General features: G+C 56.3%; 1 protein-coding gene across 1 annotated transcript in view; it reads left to right on the top strand.

The window, feature by feature from the left end:
* The window catches only part of LOC139230643 (tenascin-X-like), a 293,996-nt gene that overhangs the window by 85,097 nt on the left and 187,599 nt on the right, over positions 1-21,300 (top strand). Inside the window, exons 7-11 of the mRNA XM_070862456.1 lie at positions 9,025-9,552; positions 10,943-11,320; positions 13,585-13,986; positions 16,781-17,047; positions 20,534-20,800. Of these exons, the coding sequence (XP_070718557.1) occupies positions 9,025-9,552; positions 10,943-11,320; positions 13,585-13,986; positions 16,781-17,047; positions 20,534-20,800 (1,842 nt within the window). The remainder of the gene's footprint in view (positions 1-9,024; positions 9,553-10,942; positions 11,321-13,584; positions 13,987-16,780; positions 17,048-20,533; positions 20,801-21,300) is intronic.

The raw sequence follows: 21,300 nt of genomic DNA on the forward strand, positions 1-21,300 counted from the left end.
CAGGGCTCACTGGGACAGGGGGACAGGATTCACTGGGACAGGGCTCACTGCATCAGGACTCATTGGGACATGACTCACTGGGACAGGGCTCACTGGGACAGGACTCACTGGGACAGGCCTCATTGTGTAAGGGCTCACTGGGACAGGGCTCACTGGGACAGGGCTCACTGGGACAGGGCTCACTGAGACAGGGCTCACTGGGAGAGGACTCACTGGGAGAGGACTCACTGGGACAGGGCTCACTGGGTCAGGACTCACTTTGTCAGGACTCACTGGGAGAGGGCTTACTGGGACAGGGCTCACCGGGACAGGGTGACAGGACTCACTGGGACAAGGCTCACTGGGGCAGGACTCACTGGGACAGGACTCACTAGGACAGGGCTCACAGGACAGGACTCACTGGGACTGGGCTCACTGGGAGAGGGCTCACTGGGAGAGGGCACACTGGGAGAGGGCACACTGGGAGAGGGCTCACTGGGAGAGGACTCACTGGGTCAGGACTCACTGGGTCAGGACTCACTGGGACAGGGCTTACTGGGACAGGGCTCACTGGGACAGGGTGACAGGACTCACTGGGACAAGGCTCACTGGGGCAGGACTCACTGGGACAGGACTCACTAGGACAGGGCTCACTGTGTCCGGACTCACTGGGACAGGGAGGCAGGATTCACTGGGACAGGGCTCACTGGGACAGGACTCACTGGGACTGGGCTCACTGGGAGAGGGCTCACTGGGACAGGGATCACTGAGACAGGGCTCACTGGGACAGGGCACACTGGGAGAGGGCTCACTGGGAGAGGACTCACTGGGAGAGGACTCACTGGGACAGGGCTCACTGGGTCAGGACTCACTGGGAGAGGGCTTACTGGGACAGGGCTCACTGGGACAGGGTGACAGGACTCACTGGGACAAGGCTCACTGGGGCAGGACTCACTGGGACAGGACTCACTAGGACAGGGCTCACAGGACAGGACTCACTGGGACTGGGCTCACTGGGATCGGCCTCTCTGGGTTACAGGACTCTCTGGGTTACAGGGCTCACTGGGACAGGACTCACTGGGACAGGGCTTACTGGGACAGGACTCGGGATAGTGCTCACTGGGACAGTGCTCACTGAGCCAGGGCCCTCTGGGACAGGACTCAATGGGACAGGGCTCACTGGGACAGGGCTCATTCGTCCACTCTCACTGGGTCAGGACACACTGGGACAGGACTCATTGGGACAGCACTCACTGGGTCAGGACTCACTGGGTCAGGACTCACTGGGTCAGGACTCACTGGGACAGGGCTCACTGGGTCAGGACTCACTGGGACAGGGCTCACTGGGACAGGGGGGCAAGATTCACTGGGTCAGGACTCACTGGGACTAGACTCACTGGGTCAGGGCTCACTGGGACTGGACTCACTGGGGCAGGACTCACTGGGACAGGGCTCACTGGGACAGGGCTCACTGGGACAGGACACACTGGGACCAGGGCTCAATGACACAGGACTCACTGGGACAGGGCTCACTGGGACAGGGCTCACTGGGACAGGGCTCACTGGGACAGGGCTCACTGGGTCAGGGCTCACTGGGACAGGACTCACTGGGACAGGGCTCACTGGGACAGGACTCATTGGGACAGGACTCACTGCATCAGGACTCACTGGGACAGGGGGACACGATTCACTGGGTCAGGGCTCACTGGGACTGGGCTCACTGGGTCAGGGCTCATTGGGACTAGACTCACTAGGTCAGGGCTCACTGGGACTGGACTCACTGGGGCAGGACTCACTGGGGCAGGACTAACTGGGACAAGGCTCACTGGGACAGGGCTCACTGGGTCAGAACACACTGGGACCAGGGCTCACTGGGTCAGGGCTCATTGGGACTAGACTCACTGGGTCAGGGCTCACTGGGACTGCACACACTGGGACAGGACTCACTGGGACAAGGCTCACTGGGACAGGGCTCACTGGCTCAGGGCTCACTGTGACAGTGCTCACTGGGACAGTGCTTACTGGGAATGGGCTCACTGGGAGTGGTCTCACTGGGGCAGGCCTCACTGGTTCAGGACTCACTGGTTCAGGACTCACTGGGTGAGGGCTCACTGGGTCAGGGCTCATGGGGTCCGGACTCACTGGGACAGGGCTCACTGGGTCAGGGCTCACTGGGTCAGGGCTCACTGGGACCGGACTCACTGGGTCAGGACTCACTGGGTCAGGACTCACTGGGACCGGACTCACTGGGACAGGACTCACTGGGACCGGACTCACTGGGTCAGGACTCACTGGGACCGGACTCACTGGGTCAGGACTCACTGGGACAGGGGGACAAGATTCACTGGGTCAGGGCTCACTGGGGCAGGGCTCCCTGGGGCTGGGCTCCCTGGGGCAGGACTCACTGGGTCAGGACTCACTGGGACAGGGCTCACTGGGTCAGGACTGAGTGGAACAGGACTGAGTGGGTCAGAGCTCACTGGGTCAGGGCTCATTGGGACTAGACTCACTGGGTCAGGGCTCACTGGGACTTGACTCACTGGGACAGGACTCACTGGGGCAGGGCTCACTGGGAGAGTGTTCACTGGGAGAGGGCACACTGGGAGAGGGCACACTGGGAGAGGGCTCACTGGGAGAGGGCTCACTGGGAGAGGGCTCATTGGGTCAGGACTCACTAGGACAGGGCTCACAGGACAGGACTCACTGGGACTGGGCTCATGGGATTGGCCTCTCTGGGTTACAGGACTATCTGGGTTAAAGGGCTCACAGGGACAGGACTCAGTGGGACAGGGCTTACTGGGACAGGACTCGGGATAGTGCTTACTGGGACAGTGCTCACTGAGCCAGGCCCACTGGGACAGGTCTCAATGGGACAGGGCTCACTGGGACAGAGTTCACTCGTCCACTCTCACTGGGTCAGGGCTCACTGGGTCAGGGCTCACTGGGACTGGACTCCCTGGGTCAGGGCTCACTGGGTCAGGGCTCACTGGGTCAGGGCTCACTGGGTCAGGGCTCACTGGGACAGTGGGACAGGGCTCACTGAGACAGGTCTCACTGGGACAGGTGTCACTGGGACAGGGCTTACTCGGACAGGGCTCACTGTTTCCGGACTCACTGGGACAGGGAGGCAGGATTCACTGGGACAGGACTCACTGGGACAGGTCTCATTGTGTCAGGGCTCACTGGGACAGGGCTCACTGTGTCCGGACTCACTGGGACAGTGAGGCAGGATTCACTGGGACAGGACTCACTGGGAAAGGGCTCACTGGGACAGGGTTCACTGGGAGAGGGCTCACTGGGAGAGGGCTCACTGGGAGAGGGCTCACTGGGAGAGGGCTCACTGGGAGAGGACTCACTGGGACAGGGCTCACTGGGTCAGGACTCACTGGGTCAGGACTCACTGGGAGAGGGCTTACTGGGACAGGGCTCACTGGGACAGGATGACAGGACTCACTGGGACAAGTCTCACTGGGGCTGGATTCACTGGGACAGGACTCACTAGGACGGGGCTCACAGGACAGGACTCACTGGGACTGGGCTCACTGGGATCGGCCTCTCTGGGTTACAGGATTCTCTGGGTTACAGGGCTCACTGGGACAGGACTCACTGGGACAGGGCTTACTGGGACAGGACTCGGGATAGTGCTCACTGGGACAGTGCTCACTGAGCCAGGGCCCACTGGGACAGGACTCAATGGGACAGGGCTCACTGGGACAGGGCTCACTCGTCCACTCTCACTGGGTCAGGACACACTGGGACTGGACTCCCTGGGTCAGGACTCACTGGGTCAGGGCTCACTGGCACAGTGCTCACTGGGTCAGGGCTCACTGGGTCAGGGCTCACTGGGACAGTGGGACAGGGCTCACTGAGACAGGTCTCACTGGGACAGGTGTCACTGGGACAGGGCTTACTCGGACAGGGCTCACTGTGTCCGGACTCACTGGGACAGGGAGGCAGGATTCACTGGGACAGGGCTCACTGGGACAGGGCTCACAGGAACAGAGCTCACTGGGACAGGGCTCACTGGGACAGAGCTCACTGGGACAGGGCTCACTGGGACAGGGGGACAGGATTCACTGGGACAGGGCTCACTGCATCAGGACTCACTGGGACAGGCCTCATTGGGACATGACTCACTGGGACAGGGCTCACTGGGACAGGACTCACTGCGACAGCCCTCATTGTGTCAGGGCTCACTGGGACAGGGCTCACTGGGACAGGGCTCACTGGGACAGGGCTCACTGGGACAGGGCTCACTGGGAGAGGACTCACTGGGACAGGGCTCACTGGGTCAGGACTCACTTTGTCAGGACTCACTGGGAGAGGGCTTACTGGGACAGGGCTCACTGGGACAGGGTGACAGGACTCACTGGGACAAGGCTCACTGGGGCAGGACTCACTGGGTCAGGACTCACTAGGACAGGGCTCACAGGACAGGACTCACTGGGACTGGGCTCACTGGGATCGGCCTTTGGGTTACAGGACTCTCTGGGTTACAGGGCTCGCTGGGACAGGACTCACTGGGACAGGGCTTACTGGGACAGGACTCGGGATAGTGCTCACTGGGACAGTGCTCACTGAGCCAGGGCCCACTGGGACAGGACTCAATGGGACAGGGCTCACTGGGACAGGGCTCACTCGTCCACTCTCACTGGGTCAGGACACACTGGGACAGGGCTCACTGGGACTGGACTCCCTGGGTCAGGACTCACTGGGTCAGGGCTCACTGGCACAGTGCTCACTGGGTCAGGGCTCACTGGGTCAGGGCTCACTGGGACAGTGGGACAGGGCTCACTGAGACAGGTCTCACTGGGACAGGATGACAGGACTCACTGGGACAAGTCTCACTGGGGCTGGATTCACTGGGACAGGACTCACTAGGACGGGGCTCACAGGACAGGACTCACTGGGACTGGGCACACTGGGATCGGCCTCTCTGGGTTACAGGACTCTCTGGGTTACAGGGCTCACTGGGACAGGACACACTGGGACAGGGCTTACTGGGACAGGACTCGGGATAGTGCTCACTGGGACAGTGCTCAATGAGCCAGGGCCCACTGGGACAGGACTCAATGGGACAGAGCTCACTGGGACAGGGCTCACTCGTCCACTCTCACTGGGTCAGGACACACTGGGACAGGGCTCACTGAGACTGGACTCCCTGGGTCAGGACTCACTGGGTCAGGGCTCACTGGCACAGTGCTCACTGGGTCAGGGCTCACTGGGTCAGGGCTCACTGGGACAGTGGGACAGGTCTCACTGAGACAGGTCTCACTGGGACAGGTGTCACTGGGACAGGGCTTACTCGGACAGGGCTCACTGTGTCCGGACTCACTGGGACAGGGCTCACTGGGACAGGGCTCACAGGAACAGAGCTCACTGGGACAGTGCTCACTGGGACAGAGCTCACTGGGACAGTGCTCACTGGGACAGGGCTCACTGGGACAGGGGGACAGGATTCACTGGGACAGGGCTCACTGCATCAGGACTCACTGGGACAGGACTCATTGGGACATGACTCACTGGGACAGGGCTCACTGGGACAGGCCTCATTGTGTCAGGGCTCACTGGGACAGGGCTCACTGGGACAGGGCTCACTGGCACAGGGCTCACTGGGAGAGGACTCACTGGGACAGGGCTCACTGGGTCAGGACTCACTTTGTCAGGACTCACTGGGAGAGGGCTTACTGGGACAGGGCTCACTGGGACAGGGTGACAGGACTCACTGGGGCAGGACTCACTGGGACAGGACTCACTAGGACAGGGCTCACAGGACAGGACTCACTGGGACTGGGCTCACTGGGATCGGCCTCTCTGGGTTACAGGACTCTCTGGGTTACAGGGCTCACTGGGACAGGACTCACTGGGACAGGGCTTATTGGGACAGGACTCGGGATAGTGCTCACTGGGACAGTGCTCACTGAGCCAGGGCCCACTGGGACAGGACTCAATGGGACAGGGCTCACTCGTCCACTCTCACTGGGTCAGGACACACTGGGACAGGGCTCACTGGGACTGGACTCCCTGGGTCAGGTCTCACTGGGACAGGTGTCACTGGGACAGGGCTTACTCGGACAGGGCTCACTGTGTCCGGACTCACTGGGACAGGGAGGCAGGGCTCACTGGGACTGGGCTCACTGGGACAGGGCTCACTGGGAGAGGGTTCACTGGGAGAGGGCACACTGGGAGAGGGCACACTGGGAGAGGGCACACTGGGAGAGGACTCACTGGGAGAGGACTCACTGGGAGAGGACTCACTGGGAGAGGACTCACTGGGAGAGGACTCACTGGGAGAGGACTCACTGGGACAGGGCTCACTGGGTCAGGACTCACTGGGTCAGGACTCACTGGGAGAGGGCTTGCTGGGACAGGGCTCACTGGGACAGGGTGACAGGACTCACTGGGACAAGGCTCACTGGGGCAGGACTCATTGGGACAGGACTCACTAGGACAGGGCTCACAGGACAGGACTCACTGGGACTGGGCTCACTGGGATCGGCCTCTCTGGGTTACAGGACTCTCTGGGTTCCAGGGCTCACTGGGACAGGACTCACTGGGACAGGGCTTACTGGAACAGGACTCGGGATAGTGCTCACTGGGACAGTGCTCACTGAGCCAGGGACCACTGGGACAGGACTCAATGGGACAGGGCTCACTGGGACAGGGTTCACTCGTCCACTCTCACTGGGTCAGGACACACTGGGACAGGGCTCACTGGGACTGGACTCCCTGGGTCAGGGCTCACTGGGACTGGACTCCCTGGGTCAGGACTCACTGGGTCAGGGCTCACTGGCACAGTGCTCACTGGGTCAGTGCTCACTGAGACAGGTCTCACTGGGACAGGTGTCACTGGGACAGGGCTTACTCGGACAGGGCTCACTGTGTCCGGACTCACTGGGACAGGGAGGCAGGGCTCACTGGGACAGGGCTCACTGGGACAGGGCTCACTGGGACAGTGCTCACTGGGACAGGGCTCACTGGGACAGGGCTCACTGGGACAGGGGGACAGGATTCACTGGGACAGGGCTCACTGCATCAGGACTCACATGGACAGGACTCATTGGGACAGGTCTCACTGGGACAGGGCTCACTGGGACAGGACTCACTGGGACAGGTCTCACTGGGACAGGGCTCACTGGGACAGGTCTCACTGGGACAGGGCTCACTGTGTCAGGACTCACTGGGTCAGGACTCACTGGGAGAGGGCTTACTGGGACAGGGCTCACTGGGACAGGGTGACAGGACTCACTGGGACAAGGCTCACTGGGGCAGGACTCACTGGGACAGGACTCACTAGGACAGGGCTCACAGGACAGGACTCACTGGGACTGGGCTCACTGGTATCGGCCTCTCTGGGTTACAGGACTCTCTGGGTTACAGGGCTCACTGGGACAGGACTCACTGGGACAGGGCTTACTGGGACAGGACTCGGGATAGTGCTCACTGGGACAGTGCTCACTGAGCCAGGGCCCACTGGGATAGTGCTCAATGGGACAGGGCTCACTGGGACAGGGCTCACTCGTCCACTCTCACTGGATCAGGACACACTGGGACAGGGCTCACTGGGACTGGACTCCCTGGGTCAGGACTCACTGGGTCAGGGCTCACTGGCTCAGGGCTCACTGGGTCAGGGCTCACTGGGACAGTGGGACAGGGCTCACTGAGACAGGTCTCACTGGGACAGGTGTCACTGGGACAGGGCTTACTCGGACAGGGCTCACTGTGTCCGGACTCACTGGGACAGGGAGGCAGGATTCACTGGGACAGGGCTCACTGGGACAGGACTCACTGGGACTGGGCTCACTGGGACAGGGCTCACTGGGAGAGGGCTCACTGGGAGAGGGCTCACTGGGAGAGGACTCACTGGGAGAGGACTCACTGGGACAGGGCTCACTGGGTCAGGACTCACTGGGTCAGGACTCACTGGGAGAGGGCTTACTGGGACAGGGCTCACTAGGACAGGGTGACAGGACTCACTGGGACAAGGCTCACTGGGGCAGGACTCACTGGGAGACGGCTTACTGGGACAGGGCTCACTAGGACAGGGTGACAGGACTCACTGGGACAAGGCTCACTGGGGCAGGACTCACTGGGACAGGACTCCCTAGGACAGGGCTCACAGGACAGGACTCACTGGGACTGGGCTCACTGGGATCGGCCTCTCTGGGTTACAGGACTCTCTGGGTTACAGGGCTCACTGGGACAGGACTCACAGGACAGGGCTTACTGGGACAGGACTTGGGATAGTTGGTCAGGATTCATGGGACAGGCCTCACTGGGACAGGCCTCACTGGGACAGGACTCTCTGGGACAGGGCTCACTGGGACAGGGCTCACTGGGTCAGACCTCACTGGGACAGGGGGACAAGGCTCACTGGCACAGGGCTCACTGGCACAGGGCTCACTGGGTCAGGGCTCACTGAGTCAGGACTCACTGGGACAGGGGGACAGGTCTCACTGCGACAGGTCTCACTGGGACAGGGCTTACTCGGACAGGGCTCACTTTGTCGGGATTCACTGGGACAGGACTCACTGGGTCTGGGCTCATTGGGACGGGACTCACTGGGTCAGGGCTCACTGGGTCAGGGCTCACTGAGTCAGGACTCTGGGACAGGGGGACAGATCTCACTGGGACAGGGCTTACTCGGACAGGGCTCACTTTGTCGGGATTCACTGGGACAGGACTCACTGGGTCTGGGCTCATTAGGACGGGACTCACTGGGTCAGGGCTCACTGGGTCTGGGCTCATTGGGACGGGACTCACTGGGTCAAAATGTATTCACTCGAAAGGTCCCATTGCCTGTCAGCAGGTTCGTCTCTCCTGCTTTAGGTTGTGGAGTTTCCTGAAACGGAACTGAACGTAGCTAACAGGAGAGGAAGATCTTTTGTCCCAGCAGGCGAATCCCTCACGATTCCGGCCGTACTCAACATTTAAGGCGGAGATCTGCCAAGGTCGGGAAATGTCCACGAGCCACGTTGTCGTTCCGCCCTCCCGCCACACGGGCGCACGGACACAAGGTACTGACCCTCGGCTCTGTTTTAACAGAACGTCCCTCCGAGCAGGAAATGGCTGGGAGCCCCTTCACCCAAGCGGTGGCTTCCGACGAGAACCAATTCATCCAGGACATATCGCAGGCCATCTCCAGAAAGATCGCGGCCGCCAAACTCTCCGCCGACCTGGGCGTCACGCCGCGCTCCGTCATCCGCCGCTACCCGGCCTTCGCCCGAAAGCCCGTCGGCTCCCCCAAGGTGCTGCTCAGCACCCCGCCCGCCAGGGTCCAGTTCAGCTCGGAGAGGGAGCGGGAGGGGATGAAGACCCGAGACAGGCCGGGCCCCGTCAGGGAGACACCAGGGCGCCCGGCGGTTGGGATGGGCAGGCCGGCGGGCCCTGGGCGCAAGGTGACCGGGTCCCCTGGATCTCGCCCTGCCGTTAAGGGAAGGAAGGAGCCCGCTGGTGCCCCCGCTGCCACTGGAGTGCGAGGAGCTCCTCCCGACGGCCGGCGAACCGGCGAAGGACCTGAGGCCCGACCACACACGGGGTCGCCCGTACCGGCCGCGAGCCAGATTCCTGGAGGTACTGAGGCACCATTAACCGGCCAGCTCGCTGCGCCATGTAACGCTACCGGGGGTTAACTCTCCACCATTGAAACACAAATCAAGTCAAAGACCTATGCTGCCTATTTATGATAATGAGGAGATTTCTTTTGACGCAGCGAGTTGTGATCTGCAATGCACGGCCTGAAGGGGCGGTTCGAAGCAGAGTCAATAATAACTGCCAAAAAGGAATTGGATAACTGCTTGGCAAGGGTGAAAATTACAGGGCTCGGGCGCAAGAGCAGGGGAGTGAGACTAATGGGTCAGCTCTTTCATAGAGCCAGCACAGGCACGATGGGCCGAATGGCCTCTGTAATGTTTGCACCTGTGAGTATGCTCTCAGGTCTGGAGTGCATCATCACTCCCGGCAAACCAAATTTTAATTTGATTTTAAATGTCTAAAGTTTAATTTGTTTATTGTGCCTGTTTTAGTACCCATCCCCCCCTTTTAGCCAGGGGGCACATGCATAATTTGTATTTTAGTTCCATTTAAAAAAAAAAGGGGGCACTTAACATTTTTGGGGTGTGCCCCCCGTTTAGTCAGGGGGCACTTGATTAATTGATCACAACTAAAATAGTTGTAGAGCTGTTGAGTACATCGGGTATGGTAGCAGAGCGGTTACGTTACTGGACGGGTAATCCCGAGGCCTGGACCAATGATCACGAGACGTGAGTTCCAATCCCACCAGGGTAGCTGGGGAATTTAAATTCAGACCGTTGCAGGTTTATTTGTTAATTTGTCAGTTCTAGTGCCCCGGCCACTCGGCTTTATAGTTGAATTAAAATAAGTTGTCGAGCTGTTGAGTTGTTAGTGGCCCAGCCACAAGACTCAATAAAACCCCAGCCAGTTGGGTTCAGCGGGGGCGGGGACCACGATGGGGCAGGTGGTTGTGAGCCTGGTGGATGAACTGGTAATGCGTAGTGTGATTGTTAAACCTTTAGCTAAATAGTCCTTGATAGCAATGTGTTGCTATGAATTCTTAAGCAAAGAACCCATGAAGCAAATACATTACAGCGTCCTTCTGTGATGTAAGAGTCGGTGATCTTAATTAAGACCAGAGAGCTAATGGTGACATTTTTGTTCAATGGGATTCCTTCCAAATTCCATGAAAATAGTGAACCACTTTCTGGAATTAAGCTGGAATGAGAGTTCTAAAACAATGGAGATTTGGCACTGGGCGAGGTTGCCGGGGGGGGGGGGTTCGATTTTAAGGCCCATTTTCTCTTAGTATGCACTCATCGTAACTTAGAGGGTGGTCTCAAGGCCTGACTGTGCCAGTAATCTCACACATTGTGTGGAAAAAAAATAACTTGCATTTCCAGACAAAAACTGACTTTATTCCCTCCCCCGCTCATTTCCTCTTCAACAGGGAAGAAAAAATCAGAAATCGCAGGCTCGTCCAGAATAACTTCCAAAACCCACCAAGCTCCTCCGCTGCGTCCCAGCGGGCCTGCCATTCCCCAATCCTCGGCCCTCGCCTCCAGGGAGCCTGCCGGCCCTCTGGCGTTGAACGCTACCTCGGGCCGCGTCGAGGTCGCCTGGGACGTTGCAGGCGGCGTGTTTGACACCTTCCTCCTGAGTTACAGAGATCCCTCCACCAACGCCATCCTGTCCGAGGAGAGGCTGAGTGGCGATCAGCGGCGGGCCACCGTCACGGGCCTAACCGTCGGCAAAAGCTACGAGCTCCACCTGTACGGCATCGACCGGGTCAACCCTCCCCAACCCGTTAGCATTACACGAGCCTCAGGTACTGACCTCAAACACTGCTGCTTTCTGTTCTCTCCCAGGTCAAGGCGGGCCATCTCTCGCAGGTGCCCACATTGTTCGCCTTAACTTTAAAAACATTTTCTTTTTTCGAAAAGGGGACTTCAGATGGAGATTGCGCTGGATTGTGAGATATTCCTCGTTCTACCTCTCGCGTGTTTTGTTTTTTGCAACAACAACTGGCATTTACACAGCGCCTTTAACGTAGTAAGACGTCCCAAGGCTCGTCAAAGGAGCATTTCCCATACGTTATTTGACACCAAGCACACATAAGGGGACATTAGGACAGGTGGCCAAATGCTTGGTCAGAGAGGTACTAGACAGGGTAGATGCAGAGAGGATGTTTCCCCCCCGTGGGGGAATCTGGAACTAGGGGGCATAGTTTCAGAATCAGGGGCCGCCCATTTCAAACTGAGATGAGGAGGAATTTCTTCTCTCTGAGGGTTGTAAATCTGTGGAATTGTCTGCCCCAGAGAGCTGTGGAGGCTGGGTCATTGAATATATTTAAGGCGGAGATCGACAGATTTTTGAGCGATAAGGGAGTCAAGGGTTATGGGGAGCGGGCAGGGAAGTGGAGCTGAGTCCATGGTCAGATCAGCCATGACCTTATTAAATGGCGGAGCAGGCTCAAGGGGCCTCTTCCTGATCCTACTTCTTAACTTCTTACGTCTTAAAGGAAGAGAGAGTTAGAGAGGCGGAGAGGGTTAGGGGGGGAATTTCAAAGCTTAGGGCCCAGGCTGCTGAAGACACAGCTACCAATGGGCGGGGAACCAATGTAGGTCGACAAGCACAGGGGTGATGGGTGAGCGGGACTTGGTGTGAGTTAGGACATGGGCTGCCGAGTTTTGGATGAGCTCAAGTTTACTTAGGGTAGAATGTGGGAGGCCAGCCAGGAGCGCGTTGGAATAGTCAAGTCTAGAGGTAGCAAAGGCATGGATGAGGGCTTCAGCAGCGGATGAGCTGAGGCAAGGGCCGGAGAGGGGTGATGTTATGAAGGTGGAAATACACGGCCTTAGTTATGCTGCGGATATGTGGCCGGACGCTCTTCTCCGGGTCAAGGGATGTGTGGAGGTCACCTTGGGAATAAACTGTCCATTACATCAATGAGACATTAATACCAAAGCTCTGGTATTATGTTGGCCACCTTCATGTACATACCAGTAAGTACGGAATAAAACTTAAAATACACTGGCTTTGTACACGGATTCACGGTACACGGGTTCACGGTATACCGGTTTACTGTTCATTGGCTGAAAACACAGGTTTATTGTACACAGGTAATGCACGGGTCAGTAATGCATGGGTCAGTAAAGCACAGGTTAGTAATGCACGGGTTAGTAATGCACGGGTTAGTACAGGTTAGTAATGCACGGGTTAGTAATGCACGGGTTAGTACAGATTAGTAATGCACGGGTTAGTAATGCACTGGTTGGTAATGCACAGGTTAGCACAGGTTAGTAATGCACGGGTTAGTAATGCACGGTTTAGTAATGCACTAGTCAGTAATGCAAGGGTTAGTAATACAAAGGTTAGTAATGCACAGGTTAGTAATGCATGAGTTAGTAATGCACAGGTTAGTAATGCACAGGTTAGTAATGCAAGGGTTAGTGATGCACGGGTTAGTAATGCACGGGTTAGTAATACACGGGTTTGTAATTCACGGGGTTAGTGACGCACGGGTTAGTGACACACTGGTTGGTCATGCACAGGTTATTAATGCACGGGTTAGTAATGCACAGGTTAGTAACGCACAGGTTAGTAATGCACGGGTCAGTAATGCACGGGTTAGTAATGCACGGGTTAGTAATGCACAGGTTAGTAATGTTAATAATACAGGGTTTATTGTGCACGGGGCAATAATGTACAGGTTAGTTTTACAGAGTTTATTGTACACGGGTTAACAATGTACATACTAGTAATACACGGGTTAACAATGTACATGTTAGTAATACGCGGTTTAATGTACACGAGCTAACAATGTACATGTTAATAATACAGGATTTAATGTACACGAGTTAACAATGTACATGTTAGTAATACACGGTTTAATGTACACGAGTGTATGAAGTGTTTGGCAGAATTGATTGTGAAGAGGAACTAAACACTGGCCTGCTGCTATTTTAATTTCAGTCACTAGCACTGTTTCTGAAGAGGATAATATCTGTCTCACAATCTCGACTTGGTCAGTGAATAAGTGAATATTAACAAAACCTTTCCCCCTCCTTTTTACAATGCAACTTCCCTCAGTTCCTGGGGTGGATGCAGGGCCAATGACCACAATCGAGGAGCCAACTGCCCTCCAACCAGCGCCAGTGGAACCGCAGGTGGAGGGCAGGGAGGAGGAGGAGGAGGATGAGGAGGAGGACGAGGAGGAGGAGGTGGGAGAGGAGGAGGAAACGGAGCAGGAGGAGGTGGAGCCACATGCTCCCTTCACAACAGAGCTGGAGAACCTGGCCATTTCAAACGTCACCTCAGAGAACCGGACTCTGTGGTGGACTCCTGCACCCTTCAACGATTCGCTCGATGGGTCACAGAACTCTACCGCATCCAACTCGTCCGAAACGCCTGACCTCGCGGGTTTGACCCCTGCCGCTAACCATAACATAACCTTCCAAGTTGTGACTGATGACAAACTCTCAACTCTTACAGGTAACCGAATAGCGTGGGTTATATTGACTGATTCTCTCCACACAGGAAGCTATTTGTTGGAGACGCTCTTACCCACAGGAAGACGTAGTGTTGGCACACTCTCTCCCCATACCCTTTCTTTCCAGGTCTCTGCACCGTCTCGGGCAGGTGTGTCTCCTTTTTTTACAGGCATGCAACCGAAGAAACTATGCACAGCTGTGGAGGTTGGAATCTTTCGTTTTTTTTTCCTCCTCTTGCTACCTGGGAACAGGAGGAGGCCATTCGGCCCCTCGAGCCTGTTCCGCCATTCAATCAGATCATGGCTGACCTGCGACTGAACCCCATCGACCCGCCTTGGTTCCGTACCCTTTAATTCCTTTACCTAACCAAAAAAAAACTATCCACCTCAGTTCAGAGTTCTCTTTTAAGTACCGAATGGAGGTTTTTGAAGATTTGGGAAGGTGTTGCGAGGGTAAATACTGCGGGATAGTTTCCTCCGGTTGGCGAATCGGTAGCAGGGGCTGTGAATGATCACTCGAAGACCAAAGAGAGAAATAAGAAGGGATACTTTCACACACAAGGGGCTGGATTTTTGGTTGTCTAACGTCTCAGTTAGCGGCCAGAAGGGGTGTTAAAGGGAGTGTAAGAGGTTACCGACCGGGAGTGCAGTGTTTAGCGCCCCGACGGAAAATTCATTACAGGCTCACAGGGGGCGCAAACCATTAGCGCCTCTGGCTGGTGATGAACAGTGTGATCATGATGTATTCCTGGTGCAACGCCACCTCATTTAGCGACTGCCAATAACAACGTCTGCAAAAACAGTCGGTACAGGCTTGCAGAGGTGTTAAATGGTGGCTACTTAGAGACGAGGAAGCCTCGGAGGTCCCAGTCAGTGCAGCGTTCACTCAGAGCACGGTGAGTGACCCTCCGATTTGCAGCGGCAGACGGACATAACAGTTCAGCTTGGGGAAAAATAATTTACCAAACTTTGAAGGGTGCATTGCTATGCCTTTAAGACACGGCTTTTCCCGGGATCTGAATCGGAGTTCCGCGCATGTGCAATGACACGGTTAAATTTAGCGCCGGTATTTTCATTGGCACACCCCCCAGCTCTGGTGTGTGACGATTGATTTAAGCCCCCCACCATCAGCTCTTCGACTGGTTCGGACGAATTTCTGGGCGGGAGGCACAAACTTTTTCAAGGCGCTAAAATTACCGCTCTGCCTGGGTTACCGCCACACCAGGGACACGACCGAATTCCTCCCCCACAGAGTGTTCTTGGAGCAGGGAATGTTACACTGGAGGGGAGCTATTGAAGCAAGGACTTACAAATGGTGGTGGGTAAGTATTATATGTCCATGGGCTGGGGTAGATAGCTCCAGCCTGGGAAGTGCAGGTATCAATACGATGGGCCGAAGGGCTCGCTGTACTGTAAATTCTGATTCCCTCCAGGCGGCAGAGAGAATAAGACCCCGTCCCTGAATGGAAGCATTCCGGCGGGAATTCCCACCTCAACGTTCCTGGTGCACTTTGGCAGGGCGTGTTGGGAAATTCCACACTTGGCCCTGATTATCCGATCTGTCAGCCTTGGGAGGGAAGGATGGATTAAGAGGGAGAAGGGTGTGGGGGAGAATGGGGGAAGGGGCGGGGGAAGGGGGAAGGGATGGGGGAAGGGACAGGGGAATGGGGGAAGGGACGGGAGAATGGGGGAAGGGGCGGGGGAAGGGGGGAAGGGATGGGGGAAGGGACGGGGGAATGGGGGAAGGGACGGGGGAATGGGGGAAGGGACGGGGGAATGGGGGAAGGGACGGGGGAATGGGGGAAGGGATGGGGAATGGGGGAAGGGACGGGGAATGGGGGAAGGGACGGGGAATGGGGGAAGGGACGGGGAATGGGGGAAGGGACGGGGAATGGGGGAATGGGGAATGGGGGAAGGGACGGGGAATGGGGGAATGGGGGAATGGGGGAAGGGACGGGGAATGGGAGAAGGGACGGGTAATGGGGGAAGGGACAGGGAATGGGAGAATAGGGGAGGGAATGGGGAAGGGGCGGGGAATGGGGGGAATGGGGGAAGGGACGGGAGAAGGGATGGGGGAATGGGGAAGGGATGGGGGAAGGGATGAGGGAATGGGGGAAGGGACGGGGGAATGGGGAAGGGACGGGGAATGGGGGAAGGGGCGGGGAAGGGACGGGAGAAGGGACGGGAGAAGGGAATGGGGGAAGGGAATGGGGGAAGGGAAGGGGGGAAAGGGGGAAGGGACAGGGGAATGGATGGGGGAATAGGGAAGGGATGGGGGAAGGGACGGGAGAAGGGATTGGGGAAGGGATGAGGGAACGGGGGAAGTGACGGGGGAATGGGGGAAGGGGGGAAAGGGGGAAGGGACGCGGGAATGGGGAGAGTGGGGGGGTTAATGGGGAGAGTGGGGGTTTAATGGGGAGAGCAGGGGGTTAATGGTGACAGGGGAATGGGAAGAGTGGGGGGGTTAATGGGGAGAGTGGGGGGTTAATGGTGACAGGGGAATGGGGAGAGCGGGGGGGGTTGGGGAATGGGGAGGGCGGAGGGTGGATTTGGGGGAGAGCGGGGGGAGTGGGGGGGGGGAGAATGGGGAGGGCGGAGGGGGGATTTGGGGGAGAGTGGGGGGGGGAGAATGGGGAGGGCGGAGGGGGGATTTGGGGGAGAGCGGGGGGAGTGGGGGGGAGCGGGTTTGTGAAATCCCGTGCAGTGAGCTGTTTGGAAGGATCAGTTGCGGGACGGACACTGAAGGGGAATCTCTGACTCACCTCGCTCCCTTTGTCTCTCTCTCTCCTGTTTCAGTCTCTGGCCTTGGTGACGTGACGGTGAAAGATGTTACCCCCACCACCTTCCGCCTGACCTGGAAGGCTAGGGACGGGTTCTTCGACTCTTTTGTTGTGCAGTACAGGTTGTTGACGGGCTCCCCGCGCTGGGAGGAGAGGAAAGTGTTGGGACAATTCCGCTCCGTGGTCATCAAGGGCCTGAGGCAATCCAGCGAGTACACGGTGCACCTGTACGGGGTGAGACAAGGTCGGCGCATGGGACCCTTCGCAGTGCTCGTCACCACAGGTAACCGCTTCCGGGTTAAAGGGCAGGGCCTTCCCCGGCAACTCCAGCAGTGCGCTGACAATGCCTTCGGCCGCTGTAAGGTTTGCACCTGTGAGCTTGCTCACAGTTTTGTCGGGCTGTTGCCCTCATCGGCGCCAAGCCCCGGAACCTCCCTCGGGGGCCGGCGCCTCACAACTTGAGTCGCCTCAGGGAAATCCCCTCCGTGCCTTTCAGTTCCGTGCGGAGGGGTTTCCTGTACGGGCTGCTCCTGCACACTCTCAACTTTGCCATCCTCGCCTGCCGACCGGACACGCCATGGCGTACCATCTTGCCGTCCGGAGGAGGCGGGGGTCCCCGATGGAGGGCACTCTACGCGGGAGTCCTCCCACTATTCATCGGGGACTTGGCCTGGAGGGTGGTGCACGGAGCAGTCCCGTGCAATAAATTTTTAAGCCGGTTCACGGGCTCCCAGGCCGCCTGCAATTTCTGCGGTCTGGAAGAGTCCGTGTTCCACGTTTTTATTGAGTGAACGAGGTTGCAGCCCCTGTTCCATTATTTGAAGGGGCTGCCCCTCAATTTCTGGCTGCACTTCAGTCCCACTCTCCTGATCTTTGGGCACCCTGTGCGGAGGGGAGCGGGTAGGTCCGAGGGCCTCCTCGTAGGACTGCTCCTGGGCACGGCCAAGGGTGCCATCAGCCGGTCCAGGCAGCGGGCGGTCGAGGGGGTCGTTCAACCCGACTGTCTGCCTCTCTTCCGTGCTTACATCCAGTCCAGGGTGTCCCTGGAGATGGAGCACGTGGTGTCCACCGGTACGCTCGCGGCCTTCCGCGACCCCCGGCAACCAAATTTTAATTTGACCGTTTAAAGTTTAGTTTGTTTAATTTGCCGGTTTTAGTGTCCCCTTTAATAAGGGGGCATTTGATTTACAGGTTCAACTGAAATAGTTGTGGAGCTGTTCCACGGACCACAGGTTGCCTACAATTTCTGCGGTCTGGAAGAGTCCCTGTTCCATGTTTACGTTGAATGTGTGAGGTTGCAGCCCCTCTTCCATTAGTTGTAGGGGCTTCTCCTCAATTTCTGGCTGCACTTCAGTCCCACACTCCTGATCGAGAGGTGGGCACGGGAGGGACTGGAGTCCAAATTTTAATTCGATTTATTCGGTTTGCTAGTTTTTGTGCCCCTTGAACAAGGCATGGGGGGGCACTTGGTTAATTGTATAATATAGAATAGTTGTACAGCTGTTGAGTTGTGAGTGGCTTAGCCAGTCACGTAATGTTCACAAGACTCAATAAAACCCCAGCCAGTTGGGTCTCGGTCATCCACGATGAGGTATGCAGTTGTGAGCCTGGTGGATGAACTGGTAACGTGTGGTGTGATTGTTAAACCTTTGTTAAGAACCCAACTAATTCTTAATAGCAATGTGTTGCTGTGAATTCTTAAGCAAATAACCCATGAAATAAATACTCGCCTTCTGAAAGATTATGAGGGGGCTTGACAAAATGGATGCAGAGAGGATGTTTCTACTGATGGGGGAGACTAGAACTAGAGGGCATGATCTTAGAATGAGGGGCTGCCCATTTAAAACTGAGATGAGGAGGAATTCCTTCTCTCAGAGGGCTGTGAATCTGTAGAATTCGCTGCCTCAGAGAGCTGTGGAAGCTGGGACATTGAATAAATGTAAGACAGAAATAGACAGTTTCTTGGAGGAGATTACAGAGATAGGGAGGGGCGAGGGCCATGGAGGGATTTGTAAACAAGGAGGAGAATTTTGAAATCGAGGTGTTGTTTAACCGGGTGCCAATGTAGGTCGGTGAGCACAGGGGGTGATGGGTGAGCGGGTCTTGGTGCGAGTTAGGACATGGGCTGCCGAGTTTTGGATCACCTCTGATTTACGGAGGGTAGAGTGTGGGAGGCCAGCCAGGAGTGCGTTGGAATAGACAAGTCTAGAGGTAACAAAGGCATGGATCAGGGCTTCAGCAGTGGTTGACTTTTTAAGATGTTTTAATTCTCTCCCGTTTTCTCCGGTAGGTTCCGCAGACATAGCGAAGCCGGGCGCAGTGGGTAAGCTCGACGGCCTCGCCGTCTCGGACATCACGGACCGCTCCCTCCGACTCACCTGGACTGCGGAGCGGGACTTTGACTCCTTCCTCATACACTACCGAGCCGAGGGGTCGAAGGTCATGCTGAAGGTCAGAGTGGCCGGCGACCTTCGCTCCTCAGTCATCACCGGGCTGCGGCCCAGTACCAAGTACACGCTTTACGTCTACGGCGTCTCCTCCGGCCAGCGAACAAAACCTGTCACCACCATCGCTACCACCACAGGTAATTTCCATCAACGGAACCAGAGAATGGTGCAGCAGAGAACGAGGAGAATGTTCGATTTAACAAAGTGTTGTTGTGACTTGGAGTGCACGGCCTGAAAGGGTGATGGAAGCAGATTCAATAGTAACTTTCAAAAGGGGATTGTGTGACTAATTGAAGGGGGAAAAATGTGGCAGGCTCTGGGGGAAGAGCAGAGAGAGTGGGACCAATGGGACGGTCCGTTCAAACAGACAGCATAGGCACGATGGCCCCAATGTCCTCCTTCTGTGCTGCAAGATGTGAATTTGTATCTGGCAGTATGTTGTTGTTGATGATGATGATGATGAAGACTAACAATACCCACTGCCAATCTAGCAAGAGTCGTAGAAGTTTACAGCACGGACGGAGGCCATTTCGGCCCATCATGTCCGTGCCGGCCGACCAAGAGCTACCCAGCCTAATCCCACTTTCCAGCTCTCGGTCCTCAGTGCAGGTTACGACACTTCAGGTGCACATCCAGGTACTGTTTAAATGTGGTGAGGGTTTCTGCCTCTACCACCCTTTCAGGCAGTGAGTTCCAGATCCTCACAACCCTCTGTGTGAAAACATTTCCCCTCAAGTCCCCTCTCAACCTCCTCCCAATTAATTTAAATCTATGCCCCCTGGTTGTTGATCCCTCTGCCAAGGGAAACAGGTCCTTCCTATCCACTCTATCTAGGCCCCTCATCATTTTATACACCTCAATCAGGTCTCCCCTCAGCCTCCTCTGTTCCAAAGAAACCAACCCCAGCCTATCCAATCTTTCCTCATAGCTAAAGTTCTCCAGTCCAGGCAACAGCCTTGTAAATCTCCTCTGTACCCTCTCCAGTGTAATCACATCTTTCCTGTACCGTGGTGACCAGAACTGCACGCAGTACTCCAGCTGTGGCCTATCTATAGCTTGTGGCTATATTGTCAGGCAGTGTCTATTGGGTACAGGTGATGGGAACATAGAAAGAGGAGGAGACCATTCAGCCCCTCGAGCCTGATACGCCATTCAACGAGATCATGGATGACCTGTGACCTGACTCCACCTTCAACTCCAGATATTGTAGGCTCTTGCGTAACTGTTCTGAAGGCCTAACACCTGTTCGAGTCGGACAGTCATAATCGTTCCACCACTAACCCGCTGCCTCTTAATTTTTCTCTTTGCTTCTCCAGAGGAAGACAGGGTTAGGCTGGGCAGTCTGTCAGTCCCCAATGTCACGGCTAACTCACTCCGACTCTCCTGGACTGTGGACAGGGTCTTTGACTCATTTTTCATACAGTACCGAGTCCAGGGTTCTGAGGAGACCCAGAACATCACAGTCACTGGCGGGCAGCGAGCGTACCTCATCACAGGCCTCGAGCCTACTACCAGATACACCGTCTATCTCTACGGGTTTTATGATGGGCTACGGACACCACCCTTGACCATTGCAACAACCACCACAGGTACGTTGATTGATTTATTTTTCCCCCTTCGCCAGCGGAGTCATTTGTATTTTACCGAGAAAAGATTTGAATTGTTCATCCATTCCCGTTAACGCAAACTTCACCAGAGGAAGTGGTTCCTTCATTCCCACTCTCAAGCTAATGGCGGGTGTATTTTTAACCAAACTCTTAGACGATAGCAATATTACATAGAATTTCACAGCAAAGAAACAAGCCATTCGGTCCAACTGGTCCGTGCTAGTGTTTATGTTCCACACCAGCCTCCTCCCACCCTGCTTCATCTCACCCCATCAACTTATCCTATTCCCGTCTCCCTCATGTGCATATTCAGCTTCCCCTTAAATGCATCTATACTATTCAGATGGAGTTATCGGCACTAGAAAAAGGCTCTGATTGGCTCTCCGTTATCACATGACTTGATTGCTGATTGGTCCCCCTGGAGGATAAGCCACACCCAGGCGTTGGTCTGGAACGTGTAACTGGAACCGCCCAGCCCAAGT

This window comes from Pristiophorus japonicus, chromosome 19 (assembly GCF_044704955.1).
Source record: "Pristiophorus japonicus isolate sPriJap1 chromosome 19, sPriJap1.hap1, whole genome shotgun sequence".
Taxonomy (NCBI): Eukaryota; Metazoa; Chordata; class Chondrichthyes; family Pristiophoridae; genus Pristiophorus; species Pristiophorus japonicus.